Genomic DNA, 25,130 nt, shown 5'->3' on the forward strand with positions numbered 1-25,130 from the left:
CTACCTTCCAACTCTACAAATTCTATTATTCTATGGTTGCTCCAAAAAGCCACTGTCTTGATCATGGGTAGGCAAACTAAGGCCCAGGGGCCGGATCCGGCCCAATCACCTTCTCAATCCGGCCCGCAGAAGGACCGGGAATCAGCATGTTTTTACATGAGTAGAATGTGTGCTTTTATTTAAAATGCATCTCTGGGTTATTTGTGGGGCATAGGAATTTGTTCATATTTTTTTTTTCAAAATACAGTGGTACCTCGGGTTACATACGCTTCAGGTTACATACGCTTCAGGTTACATACGCTTCAGGTTACAGACTCCGCTAACCCAGAAAGATTACTTCGGGTTAAGAACTTTGCTTCAGGATGAGAACTGAAATCATGTGGCGGCGGCGCAGCAGGCCCCATTAGCTTAAAATGGTGCTTCAGGTTAAGAACCTTCAGGTTAAGAACGGACTTCTGGAACAAATTAAGTACGTAACCAGAGGTACCACTGTACAGTCCGGCCATAGCTGTCAACTTTTCCCTTTTCTTAAGGGAAATTCCCTTATTTCGAATAGGATTCCCCGCAAGAAAAGGGAAAAGTTGACAGCTATGAGTCCGGCCCCCCATAAGGTCTGAGGGACAGTGGACCGGCCCCCTGCTGAAAAAGTTTGCTGACCCCTGGTCTTGATTCAGGCCTGAATAAAGGGGATCAAATTTATCGGTAAGTCCTCATTCAGCAATGCTGCACTCCAAGCTGCCTTATAATAGGTCAGCTCACCTCAGTGTTGTCTACTTTGACTGTGGTTCTTTGGGGTCTCGGGCAAAGGTGGTTCTTTTGCATCACTTGCTCTTTTAAACAGTTGACATCAGGTAGGGATCTGTAGTTGACATCAGCATGTGATCTACCCCTGATATTTCACCTGGGACTCAAAATCTGAGAAAGAGGGAGCTTCTCCTTTTTAACCCTTCACATATTTTTCATCTTTATTAAAAGCACGCTGGATAGATCAGTAACTATCAGATCAGGATCTCCCTTTGGAGAATTTCCTTGGAGGAGGTTGGTGACTCCAAACCCTTCCTCTTTGCTCACATAAAAGATGGTCCCAGGGGAACTCAATTGCTGGTTTTTGCTAGAAGTCTTAATCATGTCTCCCCAACATAGCACATTTCATCCCATTGAACAGTGATAATATACAATGCATGCAGTTGTAACTTAGATGTGCAAGCAGGCAGCCTTGACATCTTAATTTCTCAATACTCTGGACCGCCAAACAGTTAAAGCTTTAAAGGTCACCACCAGTAAACCAACTGGTCCCAGTAAACCAAGAAAGTGCTGCTATACAGTGGTACCTTGGTTCTCAAACACTGAAAACCTGGAAGTAAATGTTCTGGTTTTCGAACATTTTTTGGAAGCCAAACGTCCGATGCAGCTGTTGGCTATTGTTTCCGGGGCGCCTGCACCAATCAGAAGCTGCGCCTTGGTTTTCCAACATTTTGGTCAAATGGACTTCCAGAACAGATTAAGTTTGGCGCTTTTGTTTTTGCTATTTATTTTGCATTTTTTGTTTTTGAGGCTTTTTCGGTTGATTCATTTTTGTGAAGCCACCCCCCCCCATCCAAACAAGGACTATCATCAGTGCAGGTAAGGGAAAAATTAACTTTAATTTTTATCATCTACAATACTGTCTTATTTATTTTATAGTATAGTACATTGATTAACCCACAGAGCCTAGGGCTTGCCCATCAGAAGGTTGGCAGTTCGGATCCCCGCAACAGGGTGAGCTGCCGTTGTTCAGACCCAGCTCCTTCCCACCTAGCAGTTCAAAAGAATGTCAAAGTGCAAGTAGATAAATAGGTACCGCTCCGGCGGGAAGGTAAACAGCGTTTCCATGCGCTGCTCTGGTTCGCCAGAAGCGGCTTAGTCATGCTGGCCACATGACCTGGAAGCTGTATGCCAGCTCCCTTGGCCAATAAAGTGAGATGAGTGCCGCAACCCCAGAGTCAGTCACGACTGGACCTAATGATCAGGGGTCCCTTTACCTTTACCTTGATTACTGCTTTCATTTTATGGATCAATTGTGTCGTTAGATAGTAAAATTCATGTTAAATCGCTGTTTTAGGGGTTGTTTTTAAAAATCTGGAACGGATTAATCTGTTTTGCATTACTTTCTACGGGAAAGCACGCCTTGGTTTTGGAATGCTTTGGTTCTGGAAGGGACTTCTGGAACGGATTAAGTTTGAGAACCAAGGCACCTCTGTATGTTCAATCTGCCTCTTAAAATAACCTGTGCATCATAATGACAGCCTTTTAGCTAGTGGAAGACAAATGAAGCGCTGGCCGTGTATAATGCAACAGAAGGCATCAGATCTAGAGATGGCCTTGGAAATATGATGAGCTTTGATGAAGTGGTCTGCCTCGCTTACAGGAACTTGTCAGGCCACAGCACCAGAATAATATGGAAAGTGTCAAACCTTGAACAGGAAGCTCGCTTGGATAGTAGTGATACAAAAAGAGGTTTTCTATCTGCACTCATAAAACCCTTTGTTAAACCTCAAGATCTTAGGTACTCTTCCACAGTTTATTGTTGTGTGATTCACAAAAAGATGTAGTCTTAAATCAGAAGGATGCTTTGGAAAAGGCGTTTTGTATTAAAGACGTGTCTGGTGTTGGCCATAAAACCTTGAAGGCTCTGACTAATCGAAAAGATGTTGGAGTGATGCTTTACAATAGCAAGAGGAGAATAATGGATTCCATTCTGCTTTCCTGCACCGCCAAAATTCTATAAAAATGAGCTGAGTGTATCTGAAGAAGTGTGCATGCACACGAAAGCATATACCAGAACAAACTTAGTTTGTCTATAAGGTGCTACTGGACAATTTTTTATTTTTTAAAAATGAGCTTTCGGGCCAGAAATGTGCTGCCGCTAAATGCCCAAAAGGGCTCTTTCTGGCATGTATAGTTTCTCCAATGTTAATGTTGAGGGAGTGGAATTTTTCTTCTTCTTTTTTCGCATCAGTAACACATCTTAGGAAGTGGAGACTAAGGTGAGGGTTTCTTGACACGATAAGAGCAAAGCAGAAGATAACTTGGAAACAGCCACAAATCTGCAGATGCTCCATGAGCAAGTTATGTATTGCTATTTATCATGCAGTTAGGAGTTGCAATGGAATGTCAGTGTAGGGTGGCTCCTGCTAAGGGTTCAAGGTGGCCATTTCCAGGATACTCCATTCCACACCCCTTCCCACCAGTTCTTCATTCTGTCACCAACTCAGAACTCCTTAACCACTGAGCAACCTTTAGTCCTCTTTGTGCTATTCTGGTTCGGTTCAGTTTACCTCCTTAAAGCTTTTTGCACTTCCACAAACTTAGGGCTCCTCCTCCTTTTGCATGTACAGTGGTACCTCTAGATGTGAACGGGATCCGTTCCGGAGCCCCGTTCGCATCTAGAAGCAGACGTAACCAGTGATGGCACGTCTGAGCACGTGTGCGTGGCTTTTCGACACTTCTGCGCATGCGCGTGACGTCATTTTGAGCATCTGCACACGCGCAAGCGGTGAAACCCGGAAGTAACGCGCTCCGTTACTTCCAGGTTGCCGTGGAGCGCAACTTGAACGTGCTCATCCCGAAGCACATTCAACCCATGGTATGACTGTAGATGGTGACCTTTTGCCTATGCAACGATCTGCTCTCAGCCTCGGACTGAACATTGCTAACACAGGGAATGAGAGTCAGAGCCCCAGTGTTCTCTCTGCACTTTTAGGGCACAGCTAGTCATTCATGTCCTGAATCGCTCCGTTGCTTACAGCGTGGTGCTGATAACGCCAAGGTTGCAGGTTCGATCCCCATTATGGGACAGCTTAAAAATCCATTGCAAATGCAATGATCCTCATGGTCCCTTCCAAATGTAAATTCTACGATTCTCTGATGGAGGCTGATCTTTGACCAGATCTCTGGTGGGTTCTTTCTAAAGGAGGGGCAAAAAGGGGGGGCTGCCTGTGAGCTACCAGCCACTATTCAAAGTATTAGTTCCATTCCTGAACCCCATGTATGTTGGTGGAGCACATATAAGCACTTTCCACCCCGCTCCAATTTTACCTGTTTCACCCTGTTCCGGATCCTGCGTGTCAGTGATCACGTGTCAATTGGACATGCTTAGGGAAGCTTTTAATGTTTAATAGGTTATTGTATTTTAGTGTTTTGTTGGAAGCCACCCAGAGTGGCTGGGGAAACCCGGCCAGATGGGCGGGGTATAAATAATAAATTATTATTATTATTATTAAAGGTAAAGGTGCCCCTGACCGTAAGGTGCAGTTGCGGAAGACTTTGGGGTTGCAGCGCTCATCTTGCACTATAGGCCGAGGAAGCTGGCGTTTGTCCGCAGACAGCTTCTGGGTCATGTGGCCAGCATAACTAAGCCATAGTTGTCAACATTTCCCATTTTTTAAGGGAAATTCCCTTATTCCGAATAGGATTCTTTGCAAGAAAAGGGAAAAGTTGACAGCTATGGACTAAGCCGCTTGTGGCGTACCAGAACAGCGCACAGAAATGTTGTTTACCTTCCTGCCAGAGTGGTACCTATTTATGTACTTGCACTGGTATGCTTTTGAACTGCTAGGTGGGCAGGAGCTGGGACAGAGCACCACCCCGTCGCGGGGATTCAAACCGCCAACCTTCTGATAGGCAAGTCCTAGGCTCTGTGGTTTAGACCACAGCGCCACCCGTCCACTTCCCGTATAGCATAAAAGGCCCTAAATGTCTTGGGATCCAAGTACCTGAAAGATCAAGCAGGATCAGCAAGGGAGCTCCCCTGCTCAACAAACAAAAAACAGAGGTGGGTGGCAGAAGCTCAGAGGGGACTAAGAATGCTCAATAGCTATGGGATGTGAAATGACAGCTGGACAAGAAAAATGGGAAACTGGGAAGCAGGGTGGGGTCTTCTGCAAGAGGGCCTGGTTGGCTGGCTGCAGCCCTAAACAGGAGCACTTGTTATTACGAGGATGAGACTCTACTGCAACACATGGTTGCAGTTCCCCCCTGTAATTATTAAAAGACTGTTCTTTCAGCGCTCCACCTTGGGCAGATCCACAAAGCAAAGACGCCAGAGGAGAAGAGGGACGGAGACAAGGTCTGGAGGTTTAGTACTGTGAAGGCTGACTTCATTATGTGAATAAACAAGCGACTGGATGAGGCTGCATGAGATCACTGCAAGCTGTAAAGACCCATGGATACACTCATTGTTTCCTGGCGCCAATTAATACAGCGACACATTTTTCAGCGGCATCCAGGGATACATCTGATTAAATGTTATCTCTTCTGTGTGACTGCAGCCCCAGGAAAAAAAACAACCAGATTTTTCAGGGTTTGCTCAACCTCTGAGTCAGACCAGACACACAGTTTGCAACCTTTTAAAACGGTGTTTTCTTTCTTTCTAGATCAGTGGTACAAAGGGACAACATTCAACTTTGAAGCATTTTAAAATTAAAATGTTCCATACATTGGCATGAAGTTTCATTCACCATATACAGGACTCCTCAGCTATCATCCTTCTTATCCCATGTTAAATCTAGCAAAGCGTTTGGGAGGAAAGTGGTTGTGAGGCACAGACACAGGAGTCTCTAAAGAGTGACCGAATAACTATCTTGAAAGCACAACGCTCATGCTTTGGAAGCCAGTGATATGTGCTAGCAAAATGGAGAGTGTTTTGAAAACACAGAGTTTTGGAAATACATTGGTACCTCTGGTTACGTACTTAATTCGTTTTGGAGGTCCGTTCGTCACCTGAAGCACCACTTTAGCTAATGGGGCCTCCCACTGCCACCGCCGCATGATTTCTGTTCTCAACCTGAAGCAAACCCGAGGTACTATTTCTGGGTTAGCGGAGTCTGTAACCTGAAGCGTATGTAACCTGAAGCGTACAGCCACACCTCATGTTACGTCCGTTTCATGTTACGTTCTTTCAGGTTACGTCCCGTGGCGACCCGGAAGTACTGGAAAGGGTTACTTCCGGGTTTTGCTGCTCGCGCATGCGCAGAAGTGCAAAATGACGTCACACGCATGCACAGAATCGGCGAATCGCAACCGCTACAGGTTGCAGACGCGCCGCTGCAGGTTGCACTCTTTTCATGTTGCGAACGGGCCTCTGGAATGGATCCCGTTCGCAACCAGAGGTACCACTGTAGTTTTGAATATGAGCAAGCCAATAGCTATCTAGTCTCGAAGGTTGGAAAAGAGGATTAGACAAATTCATAGAAGACAAGGCTATCAATGGAAGATGGAGCAAACTTGCTTTCTCCTGCTCTGGAGGATAGGATTCGATCCAATGGATTCAAGTTACAAGGAAGGAGATTCCAACTAAACATCAGGAAGAACTTTCTGACAGTAAGAGCTGCTTAGACGGTGGAACGGACTCCCTCAGGAGGTGGTGCTCTCCTTCCTTGGAGATTTTAAGCAGAGATTGGATGCCCAACTCTCATGGATGCTTCAGGTGAGATTCCTGCATTGCAGAGGGTTGGAATAGATGACTCTTGGGCAGTGTTCAAAATTCACCAGGCATGGCTGTAGCCAGGATTTTTGTTGGGGGGAGGACTTTTGTTAGAGGGGGAAGAACTGAGCTTTCTACAATTCAATTGGTCAGTAAGTTAAGTATTTTTATTTATTTACGTGATCCGGGGAGCGGGGGAGCTGCCCCCTGGGCTTGCCGTCCCCACCATCTGGAAGTGCATGCCTGGGAATTCTTGGATCCTTGGCTGTTTTTACACACTAACAACACACCCTTTAGAAATCTACCCAGGGACTATGCAGAATTAGATAAATTAACAGGAAGGATTCGAAACCTGTGGGGTCAGAGATTCTTAGAAGACTGGAGTAAATATATGAACTATTTGAAAAGTAATGGTGAGGAACAGATTACGCTAGTAGGACTGCAAGAAGTTTTGTAAGGTAGATTATTTGAAATACAGCAAGAAGGACTATGATGAGAATTATTAGTTAAGGGCATTTAAATGTAATATAGAAATTAAGAAAGGCAGAATAAGTGATAAAGAATGGAAAATCATCAGAGGTGTTGATGGAAGTCTAAAATATTGTATAAGATGAGAAGTTATGTTGTATGACTGTTGGAATGGATATGTTAAAAAATCAATAAAAATGTGTATATATATATAAAAGAAGATGTTGAAAAAAGAAATCTATCCAGGATGTTTTATCTGCACAATCATGACGAATTTCGGGAACCTAAAAGCCGGATTGACTTTTGAGCTGTTTGGCCCGAAAATGGCGACTAGACATTCTGGTTTGGCGACTGTAGCCCAGGTTTAAGGAGCCATTTGGCACCTCTATAAATTTTGCGACGGCTGTTAGCTTTGGAGGCAGCAACGCTTCTGGACACTATTTTCTGGAAACCACAGACGGTAAGAGGGCTCTTGTGTTTGGCTCCTACTTGCAGGTTTTCCCCAGGCATCTGGGAGGCCACTCTGAGAAGAGGACTAGATGGGCCCTCTGCTTGACCCAGGAGCCTTTTATTACGCTCTTAAAGTCGTCTGTGCTGAAAACTACAGCGAGGCCCAGGAGAACGGAGAGGGTTGCATTCGCCACATCCTCTCCTTGGCCTCAGACCTCCCCACAGAAATCGTGTCAAGGATAGCTAAGCTACCTTTCTTCCTTAAGGCTTAACCACACAGTGCATACAAATGCATGCAATCAAAAACTCCCAGCAGCCAATTATACTAATAAATAATATTATTTGTGGCAAGAAGATCTAACCTCTCCATTCTGAAGGAAATCAGCCCTGAGTGCTCACTGGAAGGACAGGTCGTGAAGCTGAGGCTCCAATACTTTGGCCACCTCATGAGAAGAGAGGACTCCCTGGAAAAGACCCTGATGTTGGGAAAGATGGAGGGCACAAGGAGAAGGGGACGACAGGATGGGTGGACAGTGTTCTCGAAGCTATGAACATGAGTTTGACCAAACTGCGGGAGGCAGTGGAAGACAGGAGTGCCTGGTGTGCTCTGGTCCATGAGGTCATGAAGAGTCGGACACGACTAAACAACAACAATTGGTGGCGGCGGCAGCAGCAGCAGCAGCAGCAGCAGCAGCAGCAGCAGGGGAGTGGAATAATTTGGAACAGGGAAGGGCTTAACTCTTTCCCAAACCAAAGGTTCTCTGCTATAGTTCCTGGTGCACAAACTAAAAACCATGGTTTTTCATACACATGAATGCAAGATGCTGGATTATTATTTTTTAATGTTAATTTTGTTATTGGGGTGGGGAGAGCATTGAAACATGCCACCCACCCCACAGGCCAAAGTGGTTCTGTCTAGGACAGGCATAGGCAAACTCCGGCCCTCCAGATGTTTGGGACTACAATTCCCATCATCCCTAACCAACAGGACCAGCGGTCAGGGATGATGGGAATTGTAGTCCCAAACATCTGGAGGGCCGGAGTTTGCCTATGCCTAGTCTAGGATCATTTTCACCACATCAGGGACATAGGAATCTGCCTTACACTGAGTCAGGCCATTGTTCCATCCATCTGAATACTGTCCACACTGGCTGGCAGGAGGTCTTCAGGGTTCCAGGCATTTGGAGATTGGATTTATGGCTTTTTACAAGCAATGCAGATGCTCTATCACTGAGCTGCTGTGCATAAATTCAGGTTTGCTGCTTCTGTGCATTCGAGACAAAAGGGGCAACTTTTTGCTGGTTTCATTTATCCACTACAATGAATCCCTCGAAAGCATCAAAGAGTTTCATATAGAGGCGATGAAAGTCATGATTTCTTCTTCCCAGGTACAGTGGTACCTCGGTTTTCAAACACAATCCATTCTGGAAGACCATTTGACTCCCAAAACGGTCGAAAACCAAAGCATTTACTTCCAGAAAACTCAAAACGGAAGCCACGTTTCCTGTTCAACTTCCGAGGCGCATTTGAAAACCAAAGCAGTTCCTTCCAGGTTTTCAGTGTTCGGAAACCGAAATGTTCGACTTCTGAGACATTTGAAAACCAAGCTCCACTGTACCAATATTTCAGCCTCTCTCACACACGCACACATGCACACACTTGGGAGAGCAGGAGCATCGCGTCACAGCAGTGAAGCAACCTGAGATCTGGATTTGGGCCCCCTGAGCCGAAAATTACACGGTTTATAGACCTCACTGCTAATCACTTTGCCACTTCCTGCTGCTAGGTCAAAGCGGATGTCTGTTGCAAATCAATGACGGAAAGAAGCAGAGACAGAACAGTCCTCCCCAGGAGCAAGACAATGTGAAATCCATCTCACACCTTGGAAACCATAATAGACAGGAGTGGGGGGTGGACAGAATGGAAAGAGGCATACTGGGAGGAAAGCAGAGAACAAACCCCAAATGTATAGAACATGGAACTAACTGATGGTGTGCAGCCATATCTTCAAAAGCAATTTCCTATGGAGGTGCAGTCATATTACCATCACTCTCAATTTATTTTTCGCTCTATAAGACGCACCAGACCATAAGACGCACCTAGTTTTTGGAGGAGGAAAACAATAAAAAAAATATTCTGAATCTCAGAAGCCAGAACAACAAGAGGGATCGCTGTGCAGCGAAAGCAGAGATCCCTCTTGCTGTTCTGGCTTCTGGGATAGCTGCGCAGCCTGCATTCGCTCCATAAGATGCACACACATTTCCCCTTACTTTTTAGGAGGGAAAAAGTGAGTCTTATAGAGCAAAAAATACAGTACATAGTACAGTGGACCCTCTGGTTACGTACCGCTCTGGATACATAACTTTCAAGTCACGAACACGGCAAACTCGGAAGTGTATTGTCAGGGAACTGCCATCAGCTCAGAGGCAAGAGGTGGAAGGGCACTTGGGTTACAGGGAGCCTCCAGAGATCGTGAGAAGCAGCACTTCCTCCGCGGAGGAGGGAAGCCACACCTCCAGTGGGGAAGGGATGCAGGGCTTGGAGAATGCAAGGGAGACCCACAGCACCAAGCATGAGCAAAGTGGGGGGGAGGCAGGTCCCCCTTTGCCCACGCCCTCTCTGCGTAGTCGGTTTACGCGCAGAGAGGGGAGGCGCCGGCTGGGGGTCAAGAAACTACTCTGCTGGGGAAAGTTTAAGGACCGCCCACTCCCAGATTCTGTTAGTGACTGAGCAAGGCATGGAATTGAGACATTCTGCACTGTGAATGTTTTTGCGCCGATAATAAAGCCTTTGAAAAGACCAATGGGGGTCTTGCTCTCGAGCAACCACGCCGGCACATATAACATGTGTTATTCCGGGTTTCGCCGCGTGTGCGTGCACAGAAGTGCTCTATCGTGTTTCACGCATGCACAAAAGTGGTGCCTCTGGTTACGTTTTTTTTGGGGGGGTGCGCGTGGACCCCTGGAACGAATTAAGTCTGTAACCACTGAACATATCCACTTTTCTTCCAGGATAAGGCTAGGACATGAAAATTAATTTTGGTTAGACAGGCCTATCCAGATACATAACTTTGCCATGAGTGTTATTTTAGAATGCTTTTCTTTTTGAAAAAATAATTCCATTTGTTTTGAACATCTGCTTTTATTGTTATTTTTTATGCCTATATTTATCGCGTAAACTGCTTGCTTAGGTTTTGATTACGCAGTATATCAATCCAGTTACTTAATCAATCAAATAAGCAAACATTCAGTGATGGATCATACGGCAAAAGATGGGGGGGGTGGAGTCCTTTTGAAAAATCCCATAAGATAGTAATTAAATCATATTTAATTCAACCGCTTCACTTTAGTTGTTGTCAAAGGACTCAGTTTTCAAGGAGGTTGAAAAGACTTTTTTTTAAAAAAAAAATTATTCAGCCAGCGGGAATCTTGCAAGTGCTTTTTAATTAGCCCAGGAGATTTGCAAGGAGAGGTTTGTAACAGCATCCAAAATTGGATTTTGATCACACTGAAGATCCTGGTGATATTAGCAACAGCAGCACAAATGCTGCAACCGATGAGGTTATTTATCTTTTTCATTTTTTTGTGATCCTTCCCAAGGCTGGCTACCAAATCCCCTGAAATGAGGCCCATGAGAAGAAGAAGAAAAAAGTTCTGTTGGATTTTCCAGTGCCATCCTAGATTTTTATCTATCCCTGAACTGTGAGAAAATGCTGGATAGTTGCTAGATTAACAGCCATTTTACCTGTGTCTCCTGGGACCACTTCACACACTCTATTTTTACACGTATACCTAAACCCAAAGTGTGAATGCAAGAACAAAATTGAGTGCAAATAAAATGCATCATGCAGATGGCACTCCTTGAGAAGCTGGGATTTGCTGAAAGCTCTTTGCTTTGTACACCTATTTATGTTTTTATTTTCCAGCCCTGTTTTTCAGTCCGATTTCCCCCCCCCAAGAACCCTTTCAGGAAGCCCCTAAATATTTGTAACTGATTTGTCCTACTTTGCTCACAGAAAGATTACGCGTAGGTTAGACTGCGCCCCGCATTCGCCCCGATTTGCTCCAGATGTTGGAGGTCATCAGGTTGGCCAAGGCTGCTCTACTTGCTCATGGTTTTAGGGTAACTGTGGGTGGGGGAACCTGTGGTCCTCCAGATGTGGTTGGACTACAACTCCCATCATCCTTGAGCAGTGGCCAGGCTGGCTGGGGCTGATGTGAGTTGGGATGCTAGCACATGTAGAGGCCTGGTGCTCTATATAGCATTAGTGGGGGTATCCAAGGAAGCAGAAGATTCAGGATTCTACCTGAATCACGTCCCCTATCACTTGCCTTTTCTCTAAACAACCCTCCCCCCATAAACATTTTCCATAGGAGTCATTATGAATTGCAATTACAGTCGTACTTAGGAAGTCGAACGGAATCTGTTCCGGAAGTCCGTCCAACTTCCGAAACATTCGGAAACCAAAGCACAGTTTCTGACTGGCTGCAGGAAGGTCCTGCAGCCAATCAGAAGCCGCGGAAGCTCTGTCGGACGTTTGGCTTCCAAAAGAAGGTTCGAAAACTGAAACACGCACTTCTGGTTTTCGATCGTTCGGTAGCCAGAACGTTCTGACTCCCAAGGCGTTTGGGAGCCGAGGTACGACTGTACAGTGGTACCTTAGGTTAAGAACTTAATTCGTTATGGAGGTCCATTCTTAACCAGAAACTGTTCTTAACCTGAGGTACCACTTTAGCTAATGGGGCCTTCCGCAGCCACCGCGCCACCAGAGCCTGATTTCTGTTCACATCCTGAAGCAAAGTTCTTAACCCGAGGTACTATTTCTGGGTTAGCGGAGTCTGTAACCTGAAGCATCTGTAACCTGAACTGTCTGTAACCCGAGGTACCACTGTAGTTCCTTTTCGTACATCTTTTTATTATTATCAACGATTTTCTTGATTTACAAAAGTGTGTGCAATGTCTCTCTCTCATATTTTTTTCCATGTAACATTTTTACAATGAGTTTCATTTGTTGAGACATTAGGAAGAAAAGGAGGAAAGAGGTGGGGGAGAGATGGGGGGTGGGGTCGGGTAGCAATGCTTCTATTTTGTTTTCGTATATCTTGAACACGAACTAGTTACTCCTCAAAATGAACTTTCCGAAGCCGAAGAGCCACTAAGGGCAGCCCCATGTGCAGCATTAGCAGTAGTCTAGCATCAAGGCTACAACGGCATGAGTGACACCCATCACTCAGAGCGGAACCTGACATCAATAAACCCATTTGGTCCTGCTGCGTTCAAGGACATGCACTGACAAACTTCCCCTGCAACCATGCTCTTGCAAAGTGGCATTTATTTCTGTTAGGCAAACACTTAAAACCGACAGCTGACCTTTCCAAATGCCACGGCTTCAACCGAGAAAGGGGAGGAGGCAGGAATCTGCCTGGAAAGGGCCAGCTTTGCTCAAGGGGGTCAAACAGCTTCCTTCATCTGCGCCTGTGACAGAAGAAAACTGTCTTTTAACAGTGGAAGCATTGATGGGTAAGAACACAGGAAGAGCTGGCTGGATCAGGTCAACAGCCCATCTAGTCCAGCATCCTGTTTTCCCAGTGGCCAGGCAGATGCCTTTTGGAAACCAGTAAGCAGGATTTGAACACAAGAGCGTTCTCCCTTCCTGCGGTTCCCCGAAAAGAGAAGCACTGTTGCCTCCAAATGCAGAGGCAGAGAACAGCCATCATAGCTAGTAGAAATTGATAGCCTTCTCCTCCCTGAAATCCAGATTCCATAGTTTAACTACAGTGGTACCTTGGCTTAAGTACTTAATTCGTTCCAGAGGTCCATTTTTAACCTGAAACTGTTCTTAACCTGACGCACCACTTTTGCTAATGGGGCCTCCTGCTACTGCTGCGCTGCCGGAGCCTGATTTCTGTTCTCATCCTGAAGCAAAGTTCTTAACCCAAGGTACTATTTCTGGGTTAGCGGAGTCTGTAACCTGAAGCGTCTGTAACCTGAAGCATATATAACCTGAGGTACCACTGTATGTGTATAAGCACTCTGTCTTATCTGCCCTGAATCTTCCAGTGGTCAGTTTCACCGGAAGGCCTCCCTCTTTTTAGATATGGGCTGCAATGGGCAGAACTTTAGAACAAGCAGCATCCTGGCGATTCTAAGATGTGAGTAACAGCTGGAGTGTTTCCTTGTTGGCTGTGGGATTGCTTGTCAAGCTTCAGTACAACTTCCCTCTGTTTGAGCATCTATTTTCTGGGGGAAAGCTTTATAGTCTCTTGTTCCCCTTCTTTAAATCCTCTGTTCCCATTACAATGGTACCTCGGGTTAAGAACTTAATTCGTTCTGGAAGTCCATTCTTAACCTGAAACTGTTCTTAACCTGAGGTACCACTTTAGCTAATGGGGCCTCCTGCTGCCACCGTGCGATTTCTGTTCTCATCCTTGGGCAAAGTTCTTAACCCAAGGTACTATTTCTGGGTTAGCGGAGTCTGTAACCTGAAGCGTATGTAACCTGATGCGTATGTAACCCGAGGTACCACTGTACAGTATTTCCGAGGACATAGTTCGCCTCTTGGGATTACTCCCCTCCCCCCCCCCCGCCATCCTGGGGAGTAATGTTCAGAAAGGCAACAATGATAAAGGACAGACCAAAAAAAAAAGAAAGAAAAAGACTTCTTCTCCCCCAGAGTCTAGTTCAACTATGGAACTCACTTCCACACAGGGCAATAATGGCCACCAACTCGGATGGCTTTAAAAGAAGATTAGACAATTTCATGGAATATAGGGCTATCAATGGCTACTAGCCAGGATGACTATACAATGGTACCTTGGGTTACAGATGCTTCAGGTTACAGACTCCGCTAGAAATATTACCTCAGAAATATACCTGAAGAACTTTGCTTCAGGATGAGAACAGAAATTGCGCGGCTGCAGTGGGAGGCCCCATTAGCTAAAGTGGTGCTTCAGGTTAAGAACAGTTTCAGGTTAAGAACGAACCTAAAGAGGATGGGCTTTGCATACCAACAAAAGAAGAGTGGCAGGTGAAGATGGTGGACTTTGCAGAACTGGTGAAGCTGACAGGAAAAATCCGAAACCAGCACAATCAAGTACAGTGGTACCTTGGGTTAAGTACTTAATTCGTTCCGGAGGTCTGTTCTTAACCTGAAACTGTTCTTAACCTGAGGTACCACTTTAGCTAACGGGGCCTCCTGCTGCCGCCGCGCCACCGGAGCACAATTTCTGTTCTTATCCTGAAGCACTATTTCTGGGTTAGTGGAGTCTGTAACCTGAAGCGTATGTAACCTGAGGTGCCACTGTGTTCCAAAAAGACTGGAGTGAATTTATGCGATATCTGAAAGTTCATTGTGAGCAATTAACATCACTAGCAGGGTTGTCTGAAGACTTGTAATGAGAAATTGTCCATCTTTCTATATTTATTTAAATTTTGAGTCATTCTGTAATGCGTGTGGGAGGGAAGGAAGTCGATAGGCTCTAAGAGCCAGGGCGGTATAGTGGATAGTATATAGTATAGTGGCGGTATATGTGAATATAAAATATTAAATGGAAAATTTACACACACACACACAAACACACACACACTTCAGATTCCTGCCTTGCAGTGGGTTGGACTAGATGACCCTCAAGGTCCCTTCCAACTCTACAATTCTGTGATTCCTCCACTATGTGAGGCATTATGCTTCTGAGTACCAGTTGCTGGAAACCACAAGAGGAGAGAGTGCTCTTGTGCCCGGGTCCTGCTTGGGGTTTTCCGGGGTTTTCCACAGGCATCTGGTTGGCCAATGTGAGAACAGGATACTGGACTGGATGGGCTATTGGCTAGCAATTCTTACTGCATCGTTTTCCTTTTCTGCAGCAAAGTTAGCTGTGAAAACTTCTGAACAGCTCCTCATCTGGGACAATAAAACATCCCCTCACACCACACAGAACACGTTTCCTATATTACAGCAGCAACAGCAAAACTGTTGTTTGTCCACAAATGGAAAAAAATTAGTACTGGGAATATGGAAGATAAATATATTTTTTGCTAAAGAGCGAAAAGAACAGGATAGTGATAGATTCAGAAAAAAATATAGTTCCCTGTTGCCCAATTTCCCCCAAAGGAGTTTTTTGCCTTCCGAATGCTCAATAAGGCTTTGATATATTTTAAGCAAAATGGTCATATTTATTGTACGTTTTCAGAATGCCATTATTTAACTTCATCAATCTGCTTATTCAATGTTACTACAATCACAGTGTGTGTGTGTGTGTGTGTGTGTGTGTGTGTGTGTCTACCATAAATTCAATTTAAGTAATCTCAAGATACTATTTTAATTCTAGATACATTTAGATGCTATTCTGAATCAAGATGGTGGACTAAATCTTCTTCTCTTTCTCTCTTTCTCTCTCTCTTTCTTTATTTCTTTCTTTCTCAGAATACCCAAGCAACCTTGGATACAAGGCTGCTAGTTAGGTATAAATCAGTTCTTTAAAAGTAGGAAAATAGCAAACTCTGAATGCATCAATGCTTCAAGCTGGTAGTGAAGAAAAATTATTTATCTCCTGAAGAAATACTGCTCTGATTAAATCAGCAGAGTAACAGCCCCTGCTGCAGCCTCACCACATCCTCTGAGCATTTCAAAGCAGGAATTGTTTTTAGAAGAAGTTGCAGAGCTTTTGAAGACTTGCTGAAAGGAGTGTTTATCTTCCCCCAAATTCTCCGCTTATTGCTGGGAAGGTGGCAGTAATAGGTCCCATTCTTCAGAGTCCTTAATCCACATTATTCTATGTTTTGAAAAATGAAAAGGGAGCTAGAGAAAATGCAATAATACAAGTTACGAATTCAGAGCCAACAAACTTTCCAAAGCCTTTCGGATCAAGGGTGGATTCATCTGATAAAAACATTAGGGCATTCCTCTTTGGCAAAACACAGAGGCAGGAAAAAATCTTGGAATAGTTCTGAGGTCAGCCCCCACCTTGCCCCTCTGTGAGGCGAAATATCTGAATTTTGCAGAATACTCATATTTCATATACCGTATATACTCGAGTATAAGCCGGCCCGAATATAAGCCAAGGCACCTAATTTTAGCACAAAAAACTGGGAAACTTATAGACTCGAGTATAAGCTGGTTCACCACACCACAAACCTGGTGGTGGCATCAGAGGCGGAGGAAGAACAAGCAGCCCGACCGCCTAACTTGAGTATAAGCCGAGGGGGGATTTTTCAGCATTAAAAAATGGTATCAATATTTTTATTCATCTATTTTTGCTGAATTTATACCCCAGCTTCTTTTTCTCCAAGGTGGCTCAAGATGGCGTACATGGTTCCTTCAATCCCCACAACAACCTTGTGATGTAGGCCAGGCTGCAAGGCAGGGATTGGCCCAAGGTCACCCAGCAAAGGGGCCAAGTGTGGATGTGAACCCTGCTCTCTCCAAAGTCCTAGTCCGACACTGATCCGTATGGCACGCTGGCTCTCTATCAATCTCAATAGCGCTACTTTATGTGTGCATTGATAAAAGATGTCTTTGTCTGCAGGTGCTAGCCAGCAGCCTTTGGAGGGGGCGTGAGGGGGAAGAATCAAAATGCAGTCCTGGCAATGATTGTTTGGGTTTCGACACGTCTCTTCTCCCTTAGGCATCTGCAACACTGCGAGCTTCATTCATTAAACCGAAGGCAGATGTAACAATGGCGGTGGCTGAACGTGAGGTGTCACAAAACGAGGATGACAAAGGCCATGACTATGCCTCAGGGCTGGACTCCTACGTGCAATTTATTTGAGAGCCAGCCTCACTCTTCATACTCTGGGCTTAATTCAGAATAAAAATCATGTGGTTTGCCTGCACGTCCCCATTGTTTTCCCGTGCTTTGCCCCAACTGAAGAACAAACGGAAATTAAAAGAGCTTCTCTTTGTTAAGGCAATTTTAATCTGTTTTTTAGTATTTTGACTTTTGTATGTTTTATCTTAGATCTGAGTCCAACACATTAGAAAGATTTTCTTGGGCTAATGGAAACAAAAAACCCCAGAAATTTTGCCAAATTTTAAAAATCTACCCCGACAGAAATTTTTATCCTGAAAAAGAGGATGTGTAGCGGGTGAAGAGAGGACATATGATAACCAGACCTGGAAAAGAGGACATGTCCTGGAAAAAGAGGACATATGGCAACCCAGGGTCCCTTCCAACTCTACAATTCTATGGTTCTCCAAGCATCTCAAGGTAGTGTATGTGGTTCTAGCCCCCTCATTTAATTCCCACGAGAAACCTTGAAAAGTGGGTTAGGCTGAGAGGCGATGCCTGGCCCAAGGCCACTCAGTGAGCTTCAAGGCCGAGTGGTGATTCGAACCCTGGGCTCCCAGGCCTTAGCCTGACACTCTAACCACTGCACCACACTGTCTGTTGCAGTTTGTGGCGCTGCTACACCTGCCGAGTCCCAGGGATTGTAGTTTGTTCAGCATCTGGGTCTTTTCGTATCAGCAAAGGTGTTCCAGAAGAAATGAATAAATGCAAACAACAGACAAAAATAAACAAGAGGGTCACTGACCTTTGGGAAAAGGGAGAAGGTTTCGTTGTCGATGGTGAAGGAGTACAGAAATTCCCCGTCGTACCACAGGTTCTTCCCCACCGGAGAGTTCTCTTTCGTCATGGCAAAGAAGCGCCCAGGGTCACAGCAGTCTTTCAGTAGTTTCCTAACGGAGAAAGTTGAGTAGAGAAAAAGAAAACAAGACAACTGAACGAGACCAATTAATGAGAGCCCAACCGAGATATGTTAGGATTTGAACCCAGGGCCTGCAAAGCCAGTGCTCTAAGATTGAGCTACAGGCCTTCAGGGGACAGTCAGCATGGCCAAAGGGCAAAAAGGACGGGTGTTGTGGTTCAACAGCAAACAGAGGGCCACGGAATCTATACAAAAATAAATCAGTACATTCTACGAACATGTTCCAAATGCCTGCCAACTTTACTCATAATATGACTGCCACAAGACTGTCATTTACTAGCCTGCTGCGGGTTACAGACACCAGAATATATGAAGTTCAATCTGGATAAGACTAGGGAACTATTAGATGGGCGGCTTCCTAAACCAGATGGACGGGGGGGGGGTGTCCTGCTCTGGGTGTGGTTACAGTTCCTCTGAAGGAGCAGGTATGCAGTTTCGGGGCACATCCCTCCGCAATCTACTCCCCCCCAAAAAAACCTTTTGGTGAAAAGGAGGTGTGCAGACCCTTCTGAACTACAACTCCCATCATCCCTGGCCTTTGGCCCTGCTTGCTGAAGCTGGTGGGAGTTGTAGCTCAGCAACACCCGGAGGACCAAAGGTTCCCAACACCTGGGGAAGAGAGAAAAAATATCCTGCTCATCAGCTTGACACAGAGAGGAGAGTATTCTGAGCATCCCGGTGCCTGGTATATACAGTGGTACCCCGGGTTAAGTACTTAATTCGTTCCGGAGGCCCATTCTTAACGTGAAACTGTTCTTAACCTGAAGCACCACTTTAGCTAAGGGGGCCTCCTGCTGCCGCTGCGCCGCCGGAGCACAATTTCTGTTCTCATCCTGAAGCAAAGTTCTTAACCTGAGGTACTATTTCTGGGTTAGCGGAGTCTGTTACCTGAAGCGAATGTAACCTGAAGCGTCTGTATCCCGAGGTACCACTGTAATCGACAGCGTTCTATATGGCAGGAGGTGCTTGCATCCACTTACAAAACCCAAGAGGACATTTCCGCTTGATTCTATTCCAGTCTAAAACCTGCCCTGATGGTAACCTGCCGGGAACCCCATAGCCAGCTTGCAGAGATGCCCGCTGGCTGCTGAACTTTCCCAGTTCCTGCCATCTGCTGCTACTGCCAGACAAGCCCTTTGTCCTGCCCTCTTCCCTGCAGTTCTTCCCATGCGTCTCTTTGTCACAAAGCCTGCCCTTTGAAACAGCCCTCCTGCAGATAATGGAAATACTTCTTCATCATGCAACAAATAATTCCCCCCACCCCACTTTCTATTCTTGGTTCTCAGCTTCCTAGTACTGAGACAGAAAAAATATAGAAAAATGGATCTCTTTTAAAGCACCTGGAGATTTTAAAACCCCCCAACAAAACCCTGCCGGTTAACACAGCAGTGGCGATTTGTGCCATGCTGCTAAATTCAAAACGAAGGCATCAGTACAAAATTATATTAACCTGTACCTTCGCCCAAAATAGTTATTGTTGAGCTGTATGTAATGCAGAATAAAAGCCCTTATATATATCTGGATACTGTGATCTATTGAGCTGTTTCTCATAAAATGGTAATCCAAAGCATGGGAACGAGAGAAGAGGAATGTATGGAGTGAAAATCAAATCTATTTCACTCTTCCCCTGGTCGTCCTCTTCCTGCTGCACTAGCCAGAGCTAAGCCATGGACTAGCTTAGAGTTCTGCCCAAACTCAAGCTGATGGTTTGTCTCACTTCAGACAAACCATGGGTTGTAACCAAGGTTTGTTCTTGGTTTGTTTGTTGTTAGGAGCCCTTGAACCACTGAGCCTCTTGAGCTTGCCGATCAGAAGGCTGGCAGTTCGAATCCCCGCAACGGGGTGAGCTCCCATTGCTCTGTCCCAGCTCCTGCCAACCTGGCAGTTCGAAAGCACACCAGTGCAAGTAGATACACAGGTACCACTGTGGTGGGAAGGTAAAGGGCATTTCCATGCGATCTGGCTTCTGTTGCGCCCACAATGGTTTAGTCATGCTGGCCACATGACCCAGAAAGCTGTCTGTGGACAAACGGTGGCTCCCTCGGCCAGAAAGCAAGATGAGCGCCACAACCCCATAGTCACCTTTGCCTGGACTTAACCGTCCAGGGGTTCTTTGCCTCTTTTTTTTTACCTTTACTAGTTAAGTAGTGGTACTAGGTTAAGTTCACTTTTTGCAAATGCTTTAATAAAATTCCAACACTTAGCTATGTATATAAATTTATTGTAAATGAATTGAATAAAACCAAAACTCCAATTTTTAGCTGTTTATGTATAGTGAAGGGGGAAAGTATTTCATCCCCTGCTAAATTTGCCCATTTGCCCTCTGACGAAGAAATGACCAGTCCATAATTTTAATGGTAGGTTTATTGTAGCTGTGAGAAACCCAGAAGGCAATATATTATATTGTATATATATTATAAATAAATTGAATAGAACCAAAGCCCAATGTTTGGCTATGCATCTAATGCAGGGAGGAATAACCTGGTACCCTCCAGATATTTTGCAGGACTACATCTCCCATCATTCCTGACCACTGGGTCATAGTGGTTGAGGCTGATGGGAGCTGGAGTCCTGCAACATCTTGAGGGTACTGGGTTGCCTACCCCTAACCACACGTGTCTTGTCTCAAACAGAACCACACACCAGATTCCAAGCACAGTGACATCATAGGACTTGAGGTGCACCTTCCTGATGCAGTGCAGCTGCTCCTGCCACCAAGCTATGGCTTTGGGGAAATGTTGAAAGCTCTGCAATCACAGCTGAGCACCTATATTTGATTGGTTATGACAGATTTACGATTTTCTGAAGGGGAGCAGACAGCAGCATCTATCGGAGAGCGAACTGCAGCTCTATAAGTGTGGATCAGCAAGTCGTAATTAATGAGATGTTTCTCCTTGCCATTCTTTGGCCGCTCTGACTTTTAATTTTCATGAAGCTAGGATTTTGCTGATAGCACAATGCATTCCCCACTTAAGTGATTGGGTGTTTAGGGGTCACCTCATTAATTTCTTGCAGGATGCAGATTCAGAATCACTTGATAGTGACGAGCTATTCCTTAATGGTTTCCAGTCACCTTGACCAGAGTTACCTGCAGCGGCACTTATGTGCCTGGAAATATGTGCAAGAGCTCAGCGCGGAAACCAACAGGGTTCCCAAGTCATACGGAGCACATGTCTAAAGTGTTGGGTGTTAAAATAATTTACAAGTTGCCTTGGCAGATTCACAGGGTTAAAATGCAGGAGAACCACTCCAATTGTCAACACCATCGTTTTCTCTTTGCCCCTGATATTTCCCCATCTGGAAAACAGATTCTCTGGCAGTCTTAGATGTGCTTTCATGTATTATCTCCCTTCTCGCTTGCTTTTCTCACCCTCTATGGTCAGCGCTGATTTGAATACTTTGTGACTCGGTTCTGCCCAGAGATGCATATGGATTCATTGGGTGTTATATCACAGCAGCTCCTATTAGCCTGGTGCCCTCCAGAGCTTTTGGACTACAACTCCCATCAGCCACTGGGAGCTGAAATCCAAAACATCTAAAGGGACATCAGGGTGGTCAATTGTCTTTACCTGCTTCACTGTTTTCTCTCAGCTGAAAACATTGATAAGGTTCTGGAGTTTTTAAAGAACAAACCATCGCGTTCCCTGCCACTACGTCCATATGATAGCCATTGTCAAAGATCTAAAGGGCTGTCACATGGAAAGTGGAGCAAGATTGTTTTCTCCTGCTCCTGAGGGGTAGGACTCGAACCAATGGCTTCTAGTTACAAAAGATTCCAATTAAACACCAGGAAGAGCTGTTTGATAGTGGAACAATCTCCCTTGGGAGGTTGTAGACTCTCCTTCTTCGGAGGTTTCTAAGCCAAGGTTGGATGGCCACCTGCCATAGATGCTTTGCTTGAGATTCCTGCATCACAGGGGGTTGGACTATAATGATGATGATGATGATGATATATTTATACCTCGCCCATCTGGGCGGCTTCCAACAGAATATTAAAATACAATAACCTATTAAACATTAAAAGCTTCCCTAAACAGGGCTGCCTTCACATGTCTTCTAAAAGTCTGGTAGTTGTTTTTCTCTTTGACATCTGCTGGGAGGGCGTTTCAGAGGACAGGTGCCACTACCGAGAAGGCCCTCTGCCTGGTTCCCTGTAACTTGGCCTCTCGCAGCGAGGGAACCGCCAGAAGGCCCTCGGCGCTGTACCTCAGTGTCCAGGCTGAACGATGGGGGTAGAGACACTCCTTCAGGTATACTGAACCGAGGCCTACCTCACAAGGTTGTTGTGTGGATTAGATGAGGAGGGAGAGAACCACGTATGCCACCCTGAGCAACTAGATGCCCCTGGGGGTCTTTTCCAACTCCTCAATTCTATGATATGTTTAGGGATGCGGGTGGCACTGTGGGTTAAACCACAGAGCCTAGGGCTTGCCACTCAGAAGGTCGGTGGTTCAAATCCCCACGACGGGGTGAGCTCCAGTTGCTCGGTCCCAGCTCCTGCCAACCTAGCAGTTCAAAAGCACATTAAAGTGCAAGTAGATAAATAGGTACCGCTCCGGCGGGAAGGTAAACGGCGTTTCTGTGCGCTGCTCTGGTTCACCAGAAGCGGCGTAGTCATGCTGGCCACATGACCTGGAAGCTGTATGCCGGCTCCCTCGGCCAGTAAAGCGAGATGAGCACCACAACCCCAGAGTCGGCCATGACTGGACCTAATGGTCAGAGGTCCCTTTACCTTTATGATATGTTTAGATGGGGACAGCACCGATCTAGCAAGTTGGGAACTGTATGCCCCCTCCCACAAGCACAATGCAGATGACCAACTGGGTGACCCACACCCTGCGCATGGGCATTCGCTCACACAATGCAGCTGCTAAGACTAATCACCCCTAAGCCAATTCTTCTTGGCGACTCTCCTCACGAGCAAGTGCTCGTGTCCTCACTTCACCTCTCGGGATGCAGTGAAATGGTAGGAAAACCCAGTTTTTGAAATGCCCAGCACCTCACACGAAATATCGGAGGCAGTATGCGTAAGACACCATAAAGGCAGCGCAAAACAATCCTTATAATGTTTAAACAGCTGCACAGGACTGCAGGCGTAAAAACATCTTCAAGATATGCCTGACAGCCAATAGCGAGAAAGCATGCCAAACTTCTGATGGGAGAGCAATGCACAGCGTTGGACTGATGACACTCAAGTTTTGTATGCGCTGTGCATTTAAAGCACACTCCCGCCTCCCCCAAAGAATATTGGGAGTTGCGGTTTGTTGTGGGTGCTGGGAACTGCAGCGCCGTTCGCCGTAAAAGGCAGTTTCCAGGGTTCTCAGTGTTGGTGGGAATGTGCTTTAAATGTATGGTTAGGTAGGCAGACTGGAGACAGAGATTCCTAACAGCATGATTTGCTCAAAACGTCTGCATCTACCGTATTTTTCACTCTATAGGACGCACTTTTCCCCGTCCAAAAATTAAGGGGAAATGTGTGTGTGTCCTATGGAGCGAATGCAGGTTCCTTGGCTTCAGTGATAGCAACGCGAAGCCTCTGAAGCGCAGAGGGAGCGCTCCCTCCATGCTCCGGAGGCTTCGCGTTGCTTTTGCTGAAGCCTGGAGAGCGAGAGGGGTTGGTGCACACCTACCCCTCTCGCTCTCCAGACTTCAGGGTTAGCCGCCTGAAGCCTTCAGAGCGCAGCGCGAGTTCCCGCTGTGCTCCGCAGGCTTCGGGTTCCTTTTGCTGAAGCCGGGAGAGCAAGACTCTCCTGGCTTTAGCAGAGAGGGAGAGTTGTGCAGAACCCCTTCAGCCAAGCGGGAGGAGAAATGGAAGGGGCTCCATTTCTCCTGCTGCTTCGCTGAAGGGGCGCTGAGCAGAGAGGGGGAGAATCTTTTTTTCTTGTTCTCCCCCTCTAAAACAAGGTGCGTCCTATGGTCCAGTGCATCCTATAGAGCCAAAACTACGGTAAGTTGTGCCAGAAGAGCAAGTCCACACAGCGGCTTTTGCAAACGAAAACCCTGGGCACGACTCTTGATTATGAAACAGTCTGCTGCAGAATATTATCATCATCAATACTTCAAGCATAATGCAAACTGCTCATCTATAACACACAGGCATGCAGTTTTAGGTGGAGAAACATTGGGAGCAGGGCAAAAAAAAAAAAAAGAGGCTTGTGTTAGAATCAGAGAATCATGGCCTCTGTTTTGAAATACATTTCTCGGGGGGGGGGGGGGGTGAGATCCAGAAATCTACACCAGCTTCAGGGTTCTCGACAGGTAAAAGAAGACAGGAAGCCAGCATCCCGATTTCTGCACCGTGATAGTTGGTCCATGAGGATGAATGGGGCAGCTGTTCCACCAACCTCAGTTAAGCCCTCAACCAGCCTCCACCTTCTTACAACCAGTCTGGGGGTGGGGCTTCCTGTCAGCTTCCTCATCTTCTTCCTCCATCCCAGTGCTGTCCTAGAATCACAGAATTGTAGAGTTGGAAGGGACAACGAGGGTCATCTAGTCCAACCCCCTGCGATGCAGGATTATTATTTTTTGCCCAGTGTGGGGCTCGAACTCACAAACCTGAGATTAAGAGTCTTACGCTCTAAGGAGGATGGGGCAAAACCAGAATTAGGCCACATCCACACATTACATTTAAAGCACTATGATACCATGTTAACAGTCAAGGCTCCCCCCCCCCCAAAGAATCCTGGGAACTGTAATTTGTTGAGGGTTCTTTATTTATTCTTTATTCTTTACTTATTGCATTTATTATCCCACATTTACTCCAAGTTGCTCGGGGTGGCATACGTGGTTCTCTCCCTCCCCATCTAATTCCCACAACAACCTTGTGAGGTAGGTTGGGCGGAGGGGCAGCACCTGGTCACCTAGTGAGCTGCATGGCCAAGTGGGAATTTGAACCCTGGTCTCCTTCGTCCTGGGACGCGGGTGGCACTGTGGGTTAAACCACAGAGCCTAGGGCTTGCTGATCAGAAGGTCGGCAGCTCAAATCCCCACAACGGGGTGAGCTCCCGTTGCTCGGTCTCTGCTCCTGCCCACCTAGCAGTTCAAAAGC

The 25,130-nt window shown here is 45.9% G+C and overlaps 1 protein-coding gene across 1 annotated transcript in view; it reads right to left on the reverse strand.

The window, feature by feature from the left end:
• Window positions 1–25,130, reverse strand: part of ST8SIA1 (ST8 alpha-N-acetyl-neuraminide alpha-2,8-sialyltransferase 1) — an 83,733-nt gene that overhangs the window by 34,979 nt on the left and 23,624 nt on the right. The window contains exon 2 of the mRNA XM_083700836.1: window positions 17,909–18,053. Within this exon, the coding sequence (XP_083556962.1) occupies window positions 17,909–18,053 (145 nt within the window). The remainder of the gene's footprint in view (window positions 1–17,908; window positions 18,054–25,130) is intronic.

Source organism: Podarcis gaigeae (assembly GCF_964106915.1).
Source record: "Podarcis gaigeae genome assembly, chromosome: 10".
Taxonomy (NCBI): Eukaryota; Metazoa; Chordata; class Lepidosauria; order Squamata; family Lacertidae; genus Podarcis; species Podarcis gaigeae.